The sequence below is a fragment of the Haliaeetus albicilla genome, chromosome 5 (genome assembly GCF_947461875.1).
Source record: "Haliaeetus albicilla chromosome 5, bHalAlb1.1, whole genome shotgun sequence".
Taxonomy (NCBI): Eukaryota; Metazoa; Chordata; class Aves; order Accipitriformes; family Accipitridae; genus Haliaeetus; species Haliaeetus albicilla.
Genome location: NC_091487.1, coordinates 40,935,685 through 40,953,943, shown reverse-complemented (window position 1 = coordinate 40,953,943; position 18,259 = coordinate 40,935,685). Strand labels below are relative to the sequence as shown.

General features: G+C 38.9%; 1 protein-coding gene across 3 annotated transcripts in view; it reads right to left on the bottom strand.

Moving 5' to 3' along the window:
• Positions 1 to 18,244, bottom strand: part of PTGR2 (prostaglandin reductase 2) — a 35,711-nt gene extending 17,467 nt beyond the window's left edge. Inside the window, exons 1-10 of one of the 3 annotated variants that reach the window (XR_011324812.1) lie at positions 18,138 to 18,234; positions 12,783 to 12,850; positions 11,224 to 11,342; positions 9,697 to 9,888; positions 8,584 to 8,754; positions 7,355 to 7,564; positions 5,824 to 5,945; positions 4,498 to 4,585; positions 3,697 to 3,736; positions 2,308 to 2,416 (exon numbers count right to left, since the gene is read on the bottom strand). Coding sequence is in view for 2 of the 3 variants with exons in the window: in XM_069784333.1 (XP_069640434.1) it covers positions 2,352 to 2,416; positions 3,697 to 3,736; positions 4,498 to 4,585; positions 5,824 to 5,945; positions 7,355 to 7,564; positions 8,584 to 8,754; positions 9,697 to 9,888; positions 11,224 to 11,342; positions 12,783 to 12,819 (1,044 nt within the window). In the remaining variant the exon portion in view is untranslated. Of the gene's footprint in view, positions 1 to 2,195; positions 2,417 to 3,696; positions 3,737 to 4,497; positions 4,586 to 5,823; positions 5,946 to 7,354; positions 7,565 to 8,583; positions 8,755 to 9,696; positions 9,889 to 11,223; positions 11,343 to 12,782; positions 12,851 to 18,137 lie in introns of those variants that run through there. The other 2 variants (XM_069784333.1, XM_069784334.1) reach the window with 2 other exon arrangements.
• Positions 18,245 to 18,259: the final 15 nt, after the last annotated feature.

Sequence of the window (18,259 nt, the reverse complement as noted above, 5' to 3'; positions counted from 1 at the left end):
GCATGGATAACAATTTTCAAGAGCAGTAGCAACAGAGCCTCAGGTTAAGACCAGCTTTGCTGCCAGCGTGTGGAGTGTTAATCGTTGGTCATGTAAGTGGAGGGGGCTGTTTTCTTTTACATTTAGATATTTGCTTTAGGAATGAACTGTAAGGATGAGGACGATTATTCAGAAAGATTAAGTGTGTTAAAGTGCATTAAGGCTAATCTGCTGCATGGCAGAAGTTGAATGCAGAATAAGGGGTGCATAGGGTGATGGTGATGCTGTTTCAGTCTGAATATTCCTATCAGGCATATGCATGTGGGAGCACACGGCAGGGAAGAAAGGAAAGGGGACAATGGACACATCAGCACACTCTTTAGAAAGGTTGTATTCCCATCAGCTCGCCTTCCATTAAATCCAGTTGACATGACAAGAATCCAAGTCTAGAAACAGTGCTCAGGATCATTGCATTTCCTCCTGCCTCTCATTTTAATATACATATGAATTATCAAGCCTTACAAGCCTGCATTGCTTAACTTTCACAACTGAGTTACCATCTATAAACAGTCAATATGCAGGAATTCCTAGAATTTCATTCACCTGTTGCTTTCTGTCTTCATTTCTGTCTTCTGCCAACTATGACCATACTGATTTTACTGCATAAAAATTTTGGCCCAGTGTGACACTTATTAATGCTGGTTGAGTTAGTTATACTGATACTGGATTCACAGTGTAGCTGAAAGTGAACCAGTCACTAGTTTTGTAGTTGAAAAATGCATACTGGAAGATTTTAGACCATCTAATGCTATACTGCAGGTGTCCTTCTCTTCCTCAAAGTTTATGGCATCTGTCACTGCATGCTTCCTTCTTTCAGGGCCAGCTTCAGCACTAGGAAATGAAATTACTGTTTTTCACATTGCTCACAACCATATTAGGCAATTTTGATACTTGTTATCTTACTTTCCACAGCAGGCAAAATTATTTATGATGCCAAATTTATTGCATAGTGTTTCTTTCCTAGTGCTTGGATTCCATTTAGTTTGGCCTAGGTGGTGACTCACCCAGATCTAGATAATACATTCTCTGGACAGTTCAGCTGACCCTGCTGTTTGGAAGCACTTCTCTTAAAGGCAAACAAATTAAAACCAAAACCAGTCGCCTCTAAATCAGAATGTGTCATGAACAATCCTATTCTCTAAATAAATACCTGTTAATGTCTCTAAATGTACATAGTAGTAGAATTCTAAAGCCTTTAAGATAATTATCTGTTCCCTTTTCTGTACCTTGCTTTTGAAGACACATACTTAATCTCATCAGTCCCATTTGGTTTGGGATTATGCTAGTCAAACTTGGAAATGGTGACCGTTTTTTCAAGTTTCCTCATTGAGATGGTAAAAGAGCATTGTTAGACCAAAAATTCTGAGCCAAGATAAGTTACTGAGGGAACAGAAGGTCAATTGTCTGCAAAGTTACCTTCTGTCATCAAGCAGCGTTTTGAGATTCCCTGTCTGTCACCCTGGAGAGGTGTGAAAACCAGAAAAACTAGTGAAATCACGTAGATTACCACAAAAATAAGATAGAGCAGATTTTAGAAAAGGAATTCTAAAAAGAAAACTTCACTTAAGTCTGGAATGCAAAGATAGAGAAGAATAAGTAAGGCTCACCCTGCACCTGAACCTATCTCTGATAAAAGTCTCAGGTTGCATGCAGATGGAATTGTAAATGAATTAGGTTTCAAGTGCTCTGAAAATAGGGGATATAATGATAGAATATAGAGAAATGAACAAGACAGAACAGTGGCAATTTGTTCCAGATGGCAAAATGGAAATACCTTTGTTATTAGAGACCTTGAATTCAGAAATGGAATTTTTCATTGCAATTACCAGTAAAAATGAGAACAGTTAAATTCTAAAATTATTAGCCAGATTGATTGGACTGTCAGGGCAAACTTATACTAGTAAATTAAAAATTCCTAGAGAAGTGCCTGGGCACTGAGACAAACTAGCATGGGAATGGTACACATCTACACTAGTAAATTCTTCTAATGACCAAAACTAGGTGGCTACATACAAATTGCTTATTGGAAATGGTTCCTGGGATGTTCTAACTTTCAACCATATCCATGAAATATTTGCAAGTGTGCTAGCTGGCAACTGTCAAAATCATGTCAAAGAACACATTACTCGTTTCTAGTATAAATGATTGCATTCCTGTTTCCAGTTCTATTTAGTTTATTAGCATCCCAGAATCTCTGCTTTCAGTACATACAGAACAACTCAATGGTTTAATTAAAATGGAAATTAGTATAAGTAAAAACTTGCTCACTGTTAAGAGACAGAATCCAATTATTTTTCCCAAAGCAATGACTTCTACTTAGAAACTGAGACAATCTGTTTTCCAATATTGCCTCCATTCATCATGGACTGGAAAGCAGCTTCAAGACAAATAATGAAATAAGTTAGTACCAAGCAAAATCCGCCACATAACTTTTTAAAAAGAAAAAAAAAAATGGTAGAAGCAAATGTATTACAGCTCCCCAAAAAAGAAGATCACATTTTGGACATAAACATATTTACCCTTAATGACATGCTAAATTAAGAAGAAGAAAAAAAAAAAGCTAGTCTGTAATAAACTGCTAAGGGCAGTTTTGCGTAATAATTAAAACAACTGATTTGTAAGCAATGGTTTGGCCCTATACAAGTTAATGATTACATTTGCTGCTTTTGTGATATGCCACACAAATGCCAACCAGAAAGACAAGGTGTGACTGGAGAGCCCACAAATGCTGTGGGTTTCACAGACCTTTGTGAAAGGAAAAGGTTTATAAATACTCTACGTAATACAATAAATGTGAGAAACTGGTACAAAAGAATAAATCTTTGAGTAAACAAATTATGAAATATGACTGCTATATTTGATCAAATTCCTTCAAAATACGTATGTATACCCGTAAGTAGCAATGACTAAAACAAATTTATAAGATTTGGCTATCACTTAATTCTACTGGTTTCCAGTCTTGTGGGACTAAAGACTAAATGGACTAAATCATACTCTTCCCCCTTACTTGAAAGGGAAGCATTCTTAGAGCACATCTTGAATCACCTGGCTCTCTAACTTTGCCTCACTGGAGTCACAAGACCCCCTTCATTTTTGTGTTTTCTTTGTTATAGATTTTTTGAACAGGCTACAGGCTATTTTGTTTCTTTAAAAGAAATTATTTTTTACTTTGTTTAGCAATTGCTGATATGCTTTCCCCTTTCCTGTTTGCACCTTTCAATTTATTTTTTGTTGGCAAATCCAATAACAAGCACTGTTAGATATTGGGGTTTTTAAAGTATAACTTTGAGGTTTCCAAAATACCATTTTCTTACACACAGGTTCTAAGAAGTGGGCAGCACTTTACATCTTTAAGATCTGGATGACTATCATCAGCTGCTGAGGCAGCAGTTTAGCAATTCCCCCCACAATAGTAAAACAAACAAACCAAAAATCTCAAAATCTATATTCGATTATTTTTTTAACATAAAATAATCTTCTCTCAGAATATTTTAATACCTCGTGGAAAAAAATACTGTATTATAACATAAAAATCATGGTTTAGATAAAATACAAAAATCTGAATCGGCAAATGAAACAAAGGGGGTAGTTAACCTCTCCTGTCATTGTATTTAATCAGATTATTATTCTTAGAAAATGGTGTAAAAAAAATCTTACCACCAATGTTTGCTAAGCCTTCTACCACAGTCTCTCTGACCTGTCAATACAAACAACTCCTTTAAGCTTTCTTCAAACAAGATTAACATTCCTTAAAAACATGCCATGAAACTGCCACAGAAACTAGCAAAATCTAAAGAATTCTCTTGCTACAATGGATAGTGCTCTGTTTGGGCCAGATTCTTTCATTAAGAGAAGAGTGAATACTTTCTGATAAACGTGTAGGTGATTTAATTCTTCAATCAGAACTGGAACATCCCTGCCCCTGCCAAAATTTCAAGTCTCGGGATTTTCCCAGGAGAAATTTACTGATCACCTGAAGAATCAAAAACTAATTTAGACTGACCCCATAGGGAAGGAATGGATAAAGCATCTACCCGTCACAAAATAATAAATGGTGATTATAAAGCTTGAAACAAAATTTCAGACAAGATCCCCAAAAACATTCAGGATACTAACTAATCAGGTATTTGAAAATACATATTTTTGAAGATCTGTCTGATCCCTTAAGTAAAAAAGCACTTGCACCGTATGCTGAAAGAAAGAATACAGACATCAGCAGCATGTAATTAGAAAAGTCTGTCATACTACACTCACACCATCCTCAGCAAGTACCCACTAAAACAGTGCTACCTAATAAGCTTTCAATTATACTTACTTACACTATACTTATTCTTAAGAACATCTGTTCAATTCTGAGGCATGGTAAGAGAGCCAGGGACAAAGAAATTGGACTTGCAGTCAGACCATGATCTGAGGCGATAGTATCAAAGGCCACAGATTAAATGTAAAAGTTCCTACCTTCAGTTTACCCTCTTGGATCCACTGACAGAGTTGTAATATACTAGCTTCTTGTTTGTCCATATAGTTCAACACTAAGAATCTTTCCCTGTGAAAGAAAAGAATAAGCCTTGATTTAAAAAATGTTGGTAAGCATATTTTAAAATCTTTACAAATCTTTTCAGGAAACATCATTACTGAAACTGAAGGGTTATGAGTATTAATTACAATGAGACATAGCTCAGACCTTTGCCAGCTTGTTGAGACAGCTCCCTGCAGTGGGAGCTTGACAGTAACATTGGTCTTAGACAAGCAATTCTGTTCAAGTATCAGAGAGAAGAGTAATAAAAATCGAGTAGTACTGCCAGAATAAGCAAATGTCCATAAAACGTGAGCGAATTCCTATTCTTTTTTACTTTTTTTTGTGGTAGGGAGAATAATTGATGGACCGGACCTGCAACAAGACGGCAAGTATAAATTAACTTTCAGGCTCCCCAAAATTTTGCATATCCTGCTGTCACAGCTGTCTATAGCAATCAAGAGAAACTGAAGTGATCATCAAAAACAATAATTACTTGTATCAACGTCCTGACTAAATTCTCCACTGCCTTCTAATATGCATGGTGTTTTTATCTATTTTTTAAAAGTGCATTCAACAGTAACAGGGACAAGAAAAGAATTTTAATTAGAAAAGGTCAATCCATTTGCACAGAAAGTCTCCCCAACTTTCTGCAATGCAATGAATGAAAAATCTCCTAAGACTTTGCTCCTAATCTCTGCCTTAGCTCCAGCTGAATCCTGATAGGAGATTCAGCAATTCCCAGAGTCATAACAAAAATCAGTGTTTTATCTGTATATATCTGTCACACCTACAGTCCCATTATCTAACAAACGCGCAAATACAAAAAAATGTAATTTCAACACAATCGCTGCATCAGCTGCATCCTTACTTTAAAAATATTTGATTTTCTCTCTGCCTGAACTACTACACTTGGAGAGAAAGCACTCTGCAAAACATCTGAGAACAGAACCGTGATAACACCTTACCTCATACTGAACAATGTCAGACTCCAGAACTAAATCAAGCAACCACAAACAAAGCATTACAGACAACTATGTTAACAGGTAACAACAACCTCTCCCATTTTTTATGCTGATACAGACAAATATAAGAGAAAGGATTTACTGACATTGTGATTATAGTTTCCTTTTTTACTATGGCAACATTCTGTTGCGATTACAGGTGCCTATCGCAGATCTACAGACTATCTCCCGAACATCAGAGTCACAACATCTCATGAGCAATCTACCTGGAACCTGGTCACAAGTTCTGGAGGAAAAACGTACCTTGTGATATTCCTTTCTTTCTGTATTTTTTCTATGTCAGGAGGCAGCGGAGGAGGATAAGGCACATCTTTGTTATATTGAGAAATCTGTCCACACAGGATGATATGGCTGTCCTGATTCATCTGTTTGGGACAGCACAAAGTGAGAAAAATTACATTACTTGGTCTCAGAAACTAAATTTTCCAGAGATGCAATAGATAATATTGCAAAATTTTCACATGGGTATCCTTATTTAGAGCCAAATTTCCTAGAAAAGAGTAGGAGAATTGCAGGCAGTCCCATTTAACCTATGACAACATTCAAATAGATAAATGCAGGGCAACAGTGGAAAAATAAATGCTATGCTACCTATGTGTAATTTAAAAAGGCATTAAACATAAGGAATATAAGAAATTGCTATCTTGCTGTGTGCCCTTTTTGTCAGGAGGAGAGGGGTAATAGGACAAAGAAGTTTGATACAGCTGTTGGATACAGCTGTGATGTAGAGCTCCCAAAGATGGCATTGCCACCAAAGCCTCCCTGCCATGAGACAGAGTAGTTTCACATTAATAATGAAAAGGGCTGGTCAAGAGTCTTTATGGAGGCCCAGCAGATCTGGTCTTTGTGAAGCCATGTCGTGGTTTAACCCCGGCCAGCAACTAAGCACCACACAGCTGCTCACTCACTTCCACCACCCCCAGTGGGATGGGGGAGAGAATCAGAAAGAAAAAGGTGAAACTCATAGGTTGAGATAAGAACAGTTTAATAGAGCAGAAAGGAAGAAACTAATAATTATGATAATAATAATAATAAAATGACAATAATAAAAATAGGATTGGAATACACAAAACAAGTGATGCACAGTGGAATTGCTCACCACTCGCTGACCGATGCCCAGTTAGTTCCTGAGCAGCGATCCGTCCCCCAGGCCAACTCCTCCCAGTTTATATGCTGGGCATGATGTCACACGGTCTGGAATACCGCTTTGGCCAGTTTGGGTCAGCTGCCCTGGCTGTGTCCCCTCCCAACTTCTTGTGCCCCTCCAGCCTTCTTGCTGGCTGGGCATGAGAAGCTGAAAAATCCCTGACCATAGTCTAAACACCATTTAGCAACAACTGAAAACATCAGTGTGTTATCAACATTCTTCTCATACTGAACCCAAAACATAACACTATACCAGCTACTAGAAGGAAAATTAACTCTATCCCAGCTGAAACCAGGACAAGCCAGAAAACCAAAGCTGACAAAACACAAGATTACTACGTTGACAGACAAGGTGTTTAGATTACCAAGTCTCCTGGCCAAATAAGCGAGAGATGAGAAGCAGAAATTGTGTTTATATTACTATACTGCCAGGCTAGTCCAAATGACAGACATTGATTTCAAATATCCGATTTCTCCTCAAGACCAGGATCACCACCTGGATCAGATCAATGAAGTAGAAATGCTGCTCTGCTCTACCGCAGGCTGGTCTCCAGTTTGAATTAATTTGAAGCTGAGCACACAGACACTGGAGAATGACTAGAATAAACACGACAGCTGGTATAATCACCTGACTTATAACCGTATCACTGATGTCTCCACCAACATTGTCAAAGTAAACATCCACACCGCCTGGGCAGAGTTCACGTAGCTGCTCTGCCACATCCCCCTTCTTGTAATTGATAGCAGCATCAAACCCCATTTCTTGGACCAAAATGGAACACTTCTCATCTGTGCCAGCAATCCCCACCACTCTAGAGCAGCCTTCCAGACGGCCAATCTGCAAGCGCACAGTTAAAAAAAAAAGAAAAAACAAAAAAACCCCCAAACAATAAAGAGAAGTTAGATCATTCATCTGCATAAAGGTATCAGTGGGAGGAAGGGGGCCTTAGGGGTTGTTACAGTTATCCCCCATCCCACTAAACCCCAGGCAGCAAAGTTCAGCCCACGCTCCCATCTCATGTGACACAATTGCCTCTTGTCACTACCTCTTCACACCTAGAGAAGGGGCAGGTACAACTGAAATCTGCCATCTTTCCAAACTCACTGACTTCAGGAGGTTTAGTCTGTGAAGTCACCAACGACTGGCAGTACTGCAGAGCCAAATATAGTACAAAATCATCATCTGCCAAATACTGTAACATAGCTAATAAAAGGCCAAAAAGATTGGACAATAATAGATTTAAATACATTCTTCATAGATTTGCTTATACATTGTTTCTTTATAGCTCCTTTTTATCAGGAAGTCTTAAGCTTGCTTAATATCATTTGTGTTCGTATATATATGTGGGGGTGTGTATATCTGTCAATGTGTAAACACACACACACAAACACATTGCAACAGGTTCTGCAAAGCTGAGGAGGATAAAAGGGCTGTAAATTTCAAAACACAAAGGATGTCATGGAACACAACAAGAAGAAGGGTTTACTACATTTTTTTTACTGACTATTTTCTAATATAGAAAATAATTAAAGTCACCAGTCAACTCAAATACTGTGTTCAAAGAGCAGATTAATATATATATATATAAAAGATACATGTATTTATACCATATACTTTATGCTAGTGACAAGTAATCACCTTGGGCCATTTTCTCCTAACCCAGTTTCATGAAACTTAAGTTTCACACCTCAAATCTTTCTCAGTGAGAGTGTAAGCCAAATCTGTGAAACTGGCTGTTCCCATGGGGTTATACCTGCTCACATTTACAATGCTTTTATCCATACATTTACTAACGAGCATGTTTCAGAAGACAAACTTGGTAACAGAGTATGCTTTTATGTCTTAAGCCTACCTACCTGGCCAGCCAAAGAGCCGCAGGCACCAGCTGCTCCGCTCACCACCATTGTCTGATTCGCACCCGCAGCCACGTGTCCCTTCTCCTTTATACCTAACAGGGCTGTCAGTCCTGTGATGCCAGCTGCACCAAGAAAGTAGGAAAGGCGTCCATTTACAAGTTGTGGAACAAGCTACAAAACAGAAATGCGTGGTGGTGGTCATTTCTTTTTAAGGTGAAGTTTTGCTGTTTGCTATTTGATTGTCTGAGGATAGAAGACTAACTCAAGATATTTACCAGGCAAGGTACAACTGGAAGAGACAAGCTATCTATAAACTAGCTCTACTCTAATAACAAGTTTATACAAAACGAAACAAAGATTATATTTTCATAGTTTTAGAAAAAGTTTTTAAACAAATTCACTCACAAAAACTTAAATCATGGAGGTGTCAAAAAGCAGTTGGGAGAGAAGAGGTTTCCAGCAATGGTGAACTATCCCTATGTTAGGATAAAACATAAAATAGCACTGTTTTATCAAATACTGTGATTGCAGATCAGTGGCAAAGGATCCTAAAGGAAGGAGTTAATTGGAAAGTATACATTCTTAAACTACAGTAATTTTCTGTGTTACACAAGGCTGATCAACACAATAGCCCTAATGCACTGTTACCTCTCCACTTTCAACTTAATATCAAATACCCTTTCTTCTGTGGATGTAAAATCCTAAGTAAAAGTTTTCACTAACATATGTTAGTGAAATAAATTGAATTAAATATATCTAAAGCCCCTTCTGTCTTGTGAGTACACTCTCATAGATCAGGAGGTCTACTAGCATTAGAATAATGAACAGAATTAATTAACAGAAGCAGCTTCAGGGAAATTATTAAAAATCCAACAACTGAAATAATACAGCATGTCTGGTAACCAACAAAAGCATTTATATTTTTTTTTGTTAAGAAAAGAAAGAAATTGATACAGATTTTGCCACCTGTGAGTTCATCTGCCTTTTGAGAAATGGTTGCTCCAATTATGTTGGCTTGTTTTTGACTAAGAAATAGTATCATTAGCTGCTATTTAAAAAAAAAAAGTTTAGGAAAAGAAAATAGCAACAGTCTGGACTTTGCCTTTACATTACCTTTTGTAGCAAGCTTCCATCTAGAATTGCCACTGTCTGCCAGGGCCAATTGAAGGAAGTTACAAAGTCTCCTTTAGCAAGGTTATCATGCTTGCTCTCCTCCACAACCCCAATGCCCCCACCATCAGCAACTTCAGACAGCTGCCAGGGCAGGAGGTAATCTGAGCCAGTATCCTCATTCATTCGGCAGCGCTGAAAGACAAGGTTTTAATGAGAGGCTCTGGTGGAACACATGGTTTGGTTTTGAGTTCAAATGAAGTTGCGGATGAAATATGTTTAAAAATTCAAACACAAAGGGCTACTCAAAAATGTCTCAGTAAGGCCCAAATATTCATAACCTTTTCTTAGATCCCTTTTTCCCCTTGTTTGCTCAGTACAAAAAGAGGACGGACCATTCTGATCTTCTCCAGCAGCGTTACCAAAACCAACACATTCTATAGATGCTGCCTCAAAGTCAGCCATGAAACCAAAGATGACCGGCTTGGGTCTGATGAGAATCCTATAAATGCCATTCCTTAACTGGATGAATCATAGAAATGTAGGATTGAAAAAAACACCCACAAGTCATTTAGTCCATGCCTTTGTATTGAAGAACAGTCCAATATATGTAGACCGTCCCTGACAGATCTGTTTAATGAAAGATCTTGGAATCTGAAGTCTTTTCTTTATATCTCCCCCTGTAGCCTGAGTTAGTACTGCAGGATTCTAAAACTTTTCCTTAATTCCCAAACTAAACCTACTGTCTCGAAATTGACTGTTTCTTTTCTACTATCTCCATCTATGCAGGGAACAAATTATCAGAATTCTCTTTATAGCAAACTTTTACATACTAGCATTCTGGGTCTGTCTGTTTCTCCTCCTACCTTCACTTCCATTTCAACCCACAACTCTCCCAACAACATGATTTCTACAGTTTTGCAGAATTAGGTGCAAGTGCTTATTATGGCTTCATTTACTAATCCTCTCTCTGTTTCCATTGCTTACAAAGTACTGACACATTTTTGTCCTGCCATCACTCGCTTAAGGAGAAAATCTGACTTTCATTTTTAAACAAAACTGGTAATAGCTAAATAACATTTAACTTGAATCATTTACATGTTTTGTCTAGAATTTTTTTGCTGGATCATGTCCCGCTCTTGCTTCATCATGAGATATTCTTCCTCCTCTACCCACACTCCCCTCAACTGAAAAATACTTCCTTTCATGGCAAAAAAAAAGAAGTTTAAAAATGTATATAAAAAAGGCAAAGTTCAGAAAAGCTGATACAAACAAATCTGTAATAGTATACCAGGGCTCACAATCTCTTCCTGGTGCTATACAGCCATATTCCTATATATATCACAGGCACATTAATGCCTAACACATTAATGCCAATATAACTCCATCAGAATAAACAGAATTACTGAGTTACAGTAGAGATACATTTGTCCTATAATTGGTAACTTTGGTGCTAAACATCACGACAGGTACAGAGTTGAAGATACTTTAAAAAACAAATTCTGGCTTAGTTCTAAGTCCATCACCTACCATGTAAGGATCCACAGAGAGATAAAGGGTTCTAACACGCACTTGTCCAGCTTGGATTGTATCTGCTATTGTACTTTGTTCCAGTCGGAAGTTTTCAGCCACTGGCACTCCATTCTTACCTAGAATTATTTTAAAATCAAACAAATAAATGAATCAATATAGAGCTTTCCTTAATCAAGATGGGAAGACCTTTTTTTAAGGTAGTCCTTTTTAGAACACGTTAAGCTGTATCTTTACTCAGGTATAAAACTACCGACCAACTGTCAGATTTTGTGTCACAGGCTAAGATTTAAATGGGTGCACTGCCACCATCCGAACTGAAGACCCACTGATCTGTCAGCTTATGCTTACCTGGGCCAGTACCAGGCACTTGCCCTGACTGACAGTTGCCATGCTGTTTGCTACACATAATGTTTATGAACAATTACGGCAAGTTTAAAAAAAAAAAAAAAAGGGGGGGGGGGCTGTTCCCATTCTCAAAAAATGGTTCTATATACGCTATGCGCTGAAAAGCCCCTAGCTTTCAAAACAAAGACACGCTTTGGGACTTCTCTCATGTAACAAAACCAGAGTGCGCTATTTTGCCAGTAGCAAATGACCATAAATTTTAACGAGCTAAGTTTTAAACTCTCACCTTTCAGTCTCTTTTGACACAGTGAAATCAGGGGAATACAGACCATCGCCACTGCACATTCATATGCTGCAAGAGCATCCCTTTGCAGCTTAAATTAAAGCTTCCCAGAAACATCTATAAAACATATGCCAAGAGCCCCAGAACTGGAGGCTTCATCCTCAGGTTGGTACCAGGTGCAGCAGATCAATCAGACTGACAACTGGAACCAGAAGCACTAAAAAGAGAGCACCAGATACCCGTGTACTTCTTAAGTCAGTGACTGGGCAACTGCAACAGACTACTGCTGTAACATTTGATTTGCATTAGAATAGACTTATTTGCAGGTCACACAATAGTTCCTACCTCTTAGGACTATTTTGGCATTGAGCAGCATACAATACTCCCCAAAAAACTTAATGCACACACGTGGGTCTTCTACAACAGACAATTTATAAACTCACTATTCAAAATATTGTGCTGACATCCCTAACAAGGCAAATGTGTAAACAAGGAAGTAAACAAATCCTCAAGAGTGTAAATTTAAAAAACAAACAGTTTGAAACACGGGAGGAGGAAAAGATTGAATATTTACTAAAAGGAAACAAAAATGAACAGTAGCAAAATATTTTAGTCATCTCTTAAAATGCAAAAAGAACAAATGTCAGAATTAAAAAGCAATGCTTGCTATCTTTCACTTTGAGTCCCTACACTTAGGGTTTTCTCACATATTATGCATTAACACTTTTTTCTCACCCAGGAGTTTAGAAATCTGTATATACAGACTAAATAAATACACTTCACAATAAACTTTATTTATTGCTCTATGCAATATTAAGATATATAAATGTTAGTATCTTAAGTTAGTGTCTGTTTCTACCCTCACCATTTTGGAGCATTAGGCAACCATAGCAAACACATTCCTCCTTTATTAGAGAGAAATACATACCAGGGCGTGAATTCAGCACTACTCTCTGTATAATCATCCTGCTTCAGCAGTAATTTCGCACTGGATTTCTACAAAGGAAAACATTGTTTGAAGGACTGAAACATAAGTTTTCTTTAAAAAGAATATGGGGTAAAGTACTTAGTAATCTGGAAACTGGGGATGAAATATGGGCGTCACCAACTTCAGCATCCATGTCCAAGGATCATATAAAACAACCTCAAATGTAAAATAAACAAACTTGTGAATAAAGAGTTTCCCTGTTTATCTTGTTAGAGCCACGATTTTATACAATGCCACAGTAGCACCTTATGGGAAGACTGAAAATTATAACGTACCATGCTCCTTGTAAGATCATCACCACCCCCTACCAGGTTGTAGGAGACAACTTGCTTGGTTTGCTTTCCAGTGCTGACTGAGAACACCGTTCCCTCCTAAAAGACACTGAGGCAGCTTTTCAGGCGTAAGTGAGGTGCACTCAATAAAAGGCATGCACACATGCCAGTAATAGCAGTATTCAGGTATATGATAAAAGGAGACTGTTGTACAAGAAGTTTCATGTGAAATAGCAAGTCCTTCTATTAGCAGTGCATTTTCTCCTAAGAAACGGTCTGGCCCAGAGATGAGAAAGAATTAGATCACCATTTGATCTGTTTTACTGAAAAATTACTCCTTGAATTTCAACAGTTTAAGAGGACTGCAAATTTGTGTTCTTGCAAACATGAGATGCCAAAGTGATCAGCAGGGAACGAACCTGATTTAACAGGAGAAAAATTATGATCTTACATGCTTTCAGAGCTAATACAAAATAAAAATGTTCTTACTACTATTCTCAGCTGACTGCCATAAATAACCAACCTCCACAAGAACGAAGGACATTAAGGAATGAAACATGATAGCTGAGGTCTTTGTCATAATGTTTGTTTTTCTGACAGGAACATCAAATTGGAGTGAAGCAAAATAGATGAGCCTACAAGGAGTACATCATCACCACTTATCCACACCTTTATTCTTTGAACATTGGAAAATATAGAACCTTCTGTCTGTACCGTTATAGTACTTACATTACAGCAACTCACAGACCATCAAGAACTACAGACTGGAGTGCTGAAAAACATAATAAAAAAAGTTATTAGGAGAAAATGGGCATATCACTGGCCTTCCCCTCTCCTCTAAAACCCACAACTGACTCAAACCAAAAGTATCTTGCTCATAAACCAGATAAAGGTTTAACATTTGATTGTGTTTGCACTTGAAAAGCTACTTAAGAGATGAAAATTATTCAAGAGTTAGTTTCTTTTCAGTATTTCAACACCTAAGGGTGTACAAGAAAAACTGTAAGAAATGGATCTCAAACAAGTCTTCACAGCATCGCATCAGTGAAAAATAAGTGACCTGCATGTTTTTTTGGACAGAACAATGTAGAACATCAGTGTACAACAAAAAGAAAAAAAACCCCACACTTTGATGAAGTTACTTGTTAATGTTTAAAAACAAAAGATGAGCACTGAAAATACAGGAATTAACAGTTAAAGAGAGAAATAAAATTCCATTTTTATACCCACACAGCTGATAAAATCTCTGGAATAAATATACTTAAGTAAAACCCTAACAGGAAGGACAACCTAAGCTAAATTTTGGCAGATGTTGGGTTCAGTGTCATACTTGGCTATAGACTTCCTGTGTGATTGTGGGCATGTTACTTTGTACTTCTTTTATAAAACATTTTTCAGAACAAAATTCCAAATTCCTCCTGATAACATTTGTCTAACAAAATTACATTCAAGTGGCACAGTTGTTATCCCCAGAGCAATTGTCTTAGCATATGAGAATTTGTGCTAATTCAATGAGCATTTTATAAACTGTCAGATGTGCCCAGTGCAATTTAAAAGGATATCCATACTCTAGTAAACAATTTGCGCATATACAGAACTTGGCTGAAGTTTATAAACACTAATGAAACTCCTCTGTGGAGAAATGAGTTAAGAATGCAGTGAATATAAACCAACAGCTATCTGACAGTTCACGTGAACTCTGGGCAAATCATTCCTCTATATACTATTCATATTCAGTTCAAATCTACTCCCGGCATTACAGGTTTGATCCACTATTTATAAACCATCAGAGTAGGCAGAATTCCCGTACAGCTCATGCCTTACAGAAAGGCCCACTGTCAAAACTGCTGACTCAATTTTTGTTATCCTGAAACTAAATACCTGTATTATGCAAACAGAAAACCCAATCTGAACAAGTGAGATAATGAAAAGCATTTTTATTGTGCCTAACACATACTTGAAATATCTGCTTTCTATGATAGTACAGAGAAAAAAAATAGAGTTCTTTAGAGAAAAAAAGACAAAGATATTAACATATTAAAATAAAGAAAAAGCAATACAGAGCAGAAACACAAGAAAAAGTATACAGTTTAAGTTTAGATTACTTCTTTGAATGCCTGACATACTGAGGGAAAAAAAATGCTGTTGATTTCCCAGGTCATCTTCACAGCTTTTGGTTGAGAAGCCTGTGTACTAATTCAACTTGAAGATCTTCCAGATACTGTGAGTGGGTGGACAGAAAGTGAGGCTGGCAACTGAATTGTCACTCATTCTATGACAGCTGTCACAGTAAAATAAAACACTGGAGACAGACATTTACTTCTAAATATGACTGCACTTACTCTACAGTGGAAGTCAGTAACATCATTACACAAGCAAATGTTCACACTAAAACCCTAACATAGTAAGAAACAACCAAACTTTCCTCACATTATAAACAATACAGGAGTGACTAAAGAAAATAAGTAGAGGCACCATCCTTTAGTACCGTAAACTGAGGAAAGCTTTTGGAGAAATAGAACAGATTTTTTAAAAGTTAAATAAAAGGGATTTGTATCATATACGTATTCTTTTTCAATATATCCATAATGCCAGTGTGAAGGATGCTTCTGACTTGTATTTTTTTAAAGACCAACAGAAAGCAACACACATTACTATTTTTTAGCTTTTCCAAACAAAAATAATGTAAGTTGATTTTACTCTTTAAATCAAATGGAGTAAAAATTAATTGCAAATTTTAACATCATCGTTCAATGCCAAGATCACCTGACCCACCCTGTGAGTACAGAAGCATTAAGCAGCACAACAGCAGTACCTTCAGGGGAGTCTCAAGTATGTTTTAGCCCAGTTTTATTCTTACCCTTTTCTCCCCTCACCTTTCTTTTCCCATTTTTGCGGAGATTTAACATTTAAAAATGTTAAATAAATTCCTCAGTGCTAAAACGCTCCAGTTGTTTTGTCCCAGGCTTGGTTCCTAGAACTTCTTGTTTCTGAGACTGCCCATAAGACACTTTTCCGTTACATATACGTTTGCCAAAACGATTCACCTGCTTCCAAGTTGTCAGAGCGTTTGCCAGGTGCAGTCTAGTAAAAAAAAAGTAGTTTGTCCTTCCTGTATCAGGCCTGGGCAGCATGGAGGAAGAAGGCAGTCAATCTAAATGGAGGACAAGCAAGCCTGAAAGTCTTCTGAAGCTGCAGTGTCAAAATGGCTGGAACAAGGATCCTCAGAGGAAACTCAAAGAAAGAAATTTCAAGCAAGAATGACTCTGAATGAGGAACAATGCAGAAAGCAAAGATGTGAATGACTGGCACTAGGAATCAGTGAGAACAGAGAAACATGGCAAGAATAACAACCTGAAGGAGAGTAAAGCAGGGAAGAGAGAAATAGAATGGGGAGAGAGAACTGGAGAAACTGGAAATTATGAGAGATGGAACCAAGCAAATTGAAATGGGAATGACTGGGCAAGAAGCAAAAAAAAGGATAACTGGCAAGGTGAGGAGAATGGAAATGGAAGAGCGAATGTAATGGATTAGGCACAAAAGTCTAAAGCACAACCCTAAGGAGCTCTACATTTGAAGAATATTAACTAATTGCAAACTCAAGTTTTCAAAAAGTAGAAGCCAGAATCAATACTGACTATCTTGAATGGAGACAAACGCATGCCATAAACCAGATTTCCTAATGTTTTATATCTCATCACTGAATTCTCTGATGTGAAGTTCCTCCCATTGTGTTTTCTCCACGTAGATTCTCTGACACACTATAAGGGTTGAGGGCAGGCTGCAGTCTTTCCCTCAGGAAAGAAACAGGTGAAAAAGAATGACAATAGTAGTAGGAACTTGATTCAGCCATCTTCTTTTTTACATTCCTAGAAACCTGATGTCTTTGAGCTTTTTATCAAATTTGACTGACATACAGAGCAAAAGTTCCAGTAAGTATACACACTCATATCTACACACAATGGGATTGTATAAACTTTACTTTTTCAGATGTAGGTGTCAAAAAAGCTGAAAGCTCTCAGTTACCACCTCTTGAACTTTTTTTTTTTTTTTTTAAATAAATAGGGGCATTGTATTGGAATTGCTGAAAAGTGCTTAAAAATACCTACACACAAGGCCTATTTTTTCTTCGCAGAACTTCAAATCAGGAATGAACACAAGAATCCAGACTGCTCCCCGAAAGGAAGGAGCATCACTTCAGCAGAAGCAGCACCTGATGTTTTTCTGAGAAGCCTGTGACGCAGTACGCAGGCTCACACATTAGAGCAATCACAGAGAGCATACCGATTATCCACTTCCCCAAGTGTGACCCAAGACCCAGTTAGAAATCACTGCTGTCAAAGATGGAAGAAGGGCCACTGGAGACTGCCTTGCAGAGGGTTCAATACCAGTTTCAGAAGCTGCAGGTGGAATAATGTAGGAGAGAGACAAACCAAGAGAAGTCAGAAGCAACAACTGATGTTCACGTTTACATGCTTGCTACACAGCAGCCCTGATGTGGGTGCTGAGGAGGAATCCCAGAGAAAAGGCCTCCTCCACCGCTCCGGGCCATAGTTTGATCTGGGGACTCAGTATAGCTAGAGTCACCCTCGGGTTCTGGAGACCAGGCAATCCCAGTAGTCCCCTCCAACCGTCAGACCTCTGCCACCGCCTGCCCTGCAACGACAGGGCGCTGATCCCTGAGGAAATGACCCCGGGAAAGGCGGGCAGGGGCCCTGCCCCGTCAGGGAGGGCTCAGAGGGCGCTGCCAAGCTCCCCCCCGCCAAGGCGGAACGAGGCCGTAGGCCCTCCCGCTTTTACACCTGACACCGGGGCACGCTCATCTCTACGGGGGGGGGAGGGGGGACGGGACGGGACGACGGCGGCGGCCGCCCTCCGGCCCGTCCCCCGAGAGCTCCGAGGCCCCGCCGCGCCGCTCTGCCCGGTCGGGGCCGCCGCCGCGCGGGGACGGTTAAGAGGCCGGCCCCCCCGCGCGTGCCGTCACCGCGCGCCGGCCGGCCGGCCGCCCGGCCCTCCCGCTCACCTTGAGCGGCGCCTCGAGCGCTCCGGCACGTTCGCTACGGGGACAAGCAGGCGGCCCCGCGCCCAGCCCCTCCGTGCGCATGCGCGCGGGCCTTAAACAGGGAAAGGCTGCGGCCCACCCCT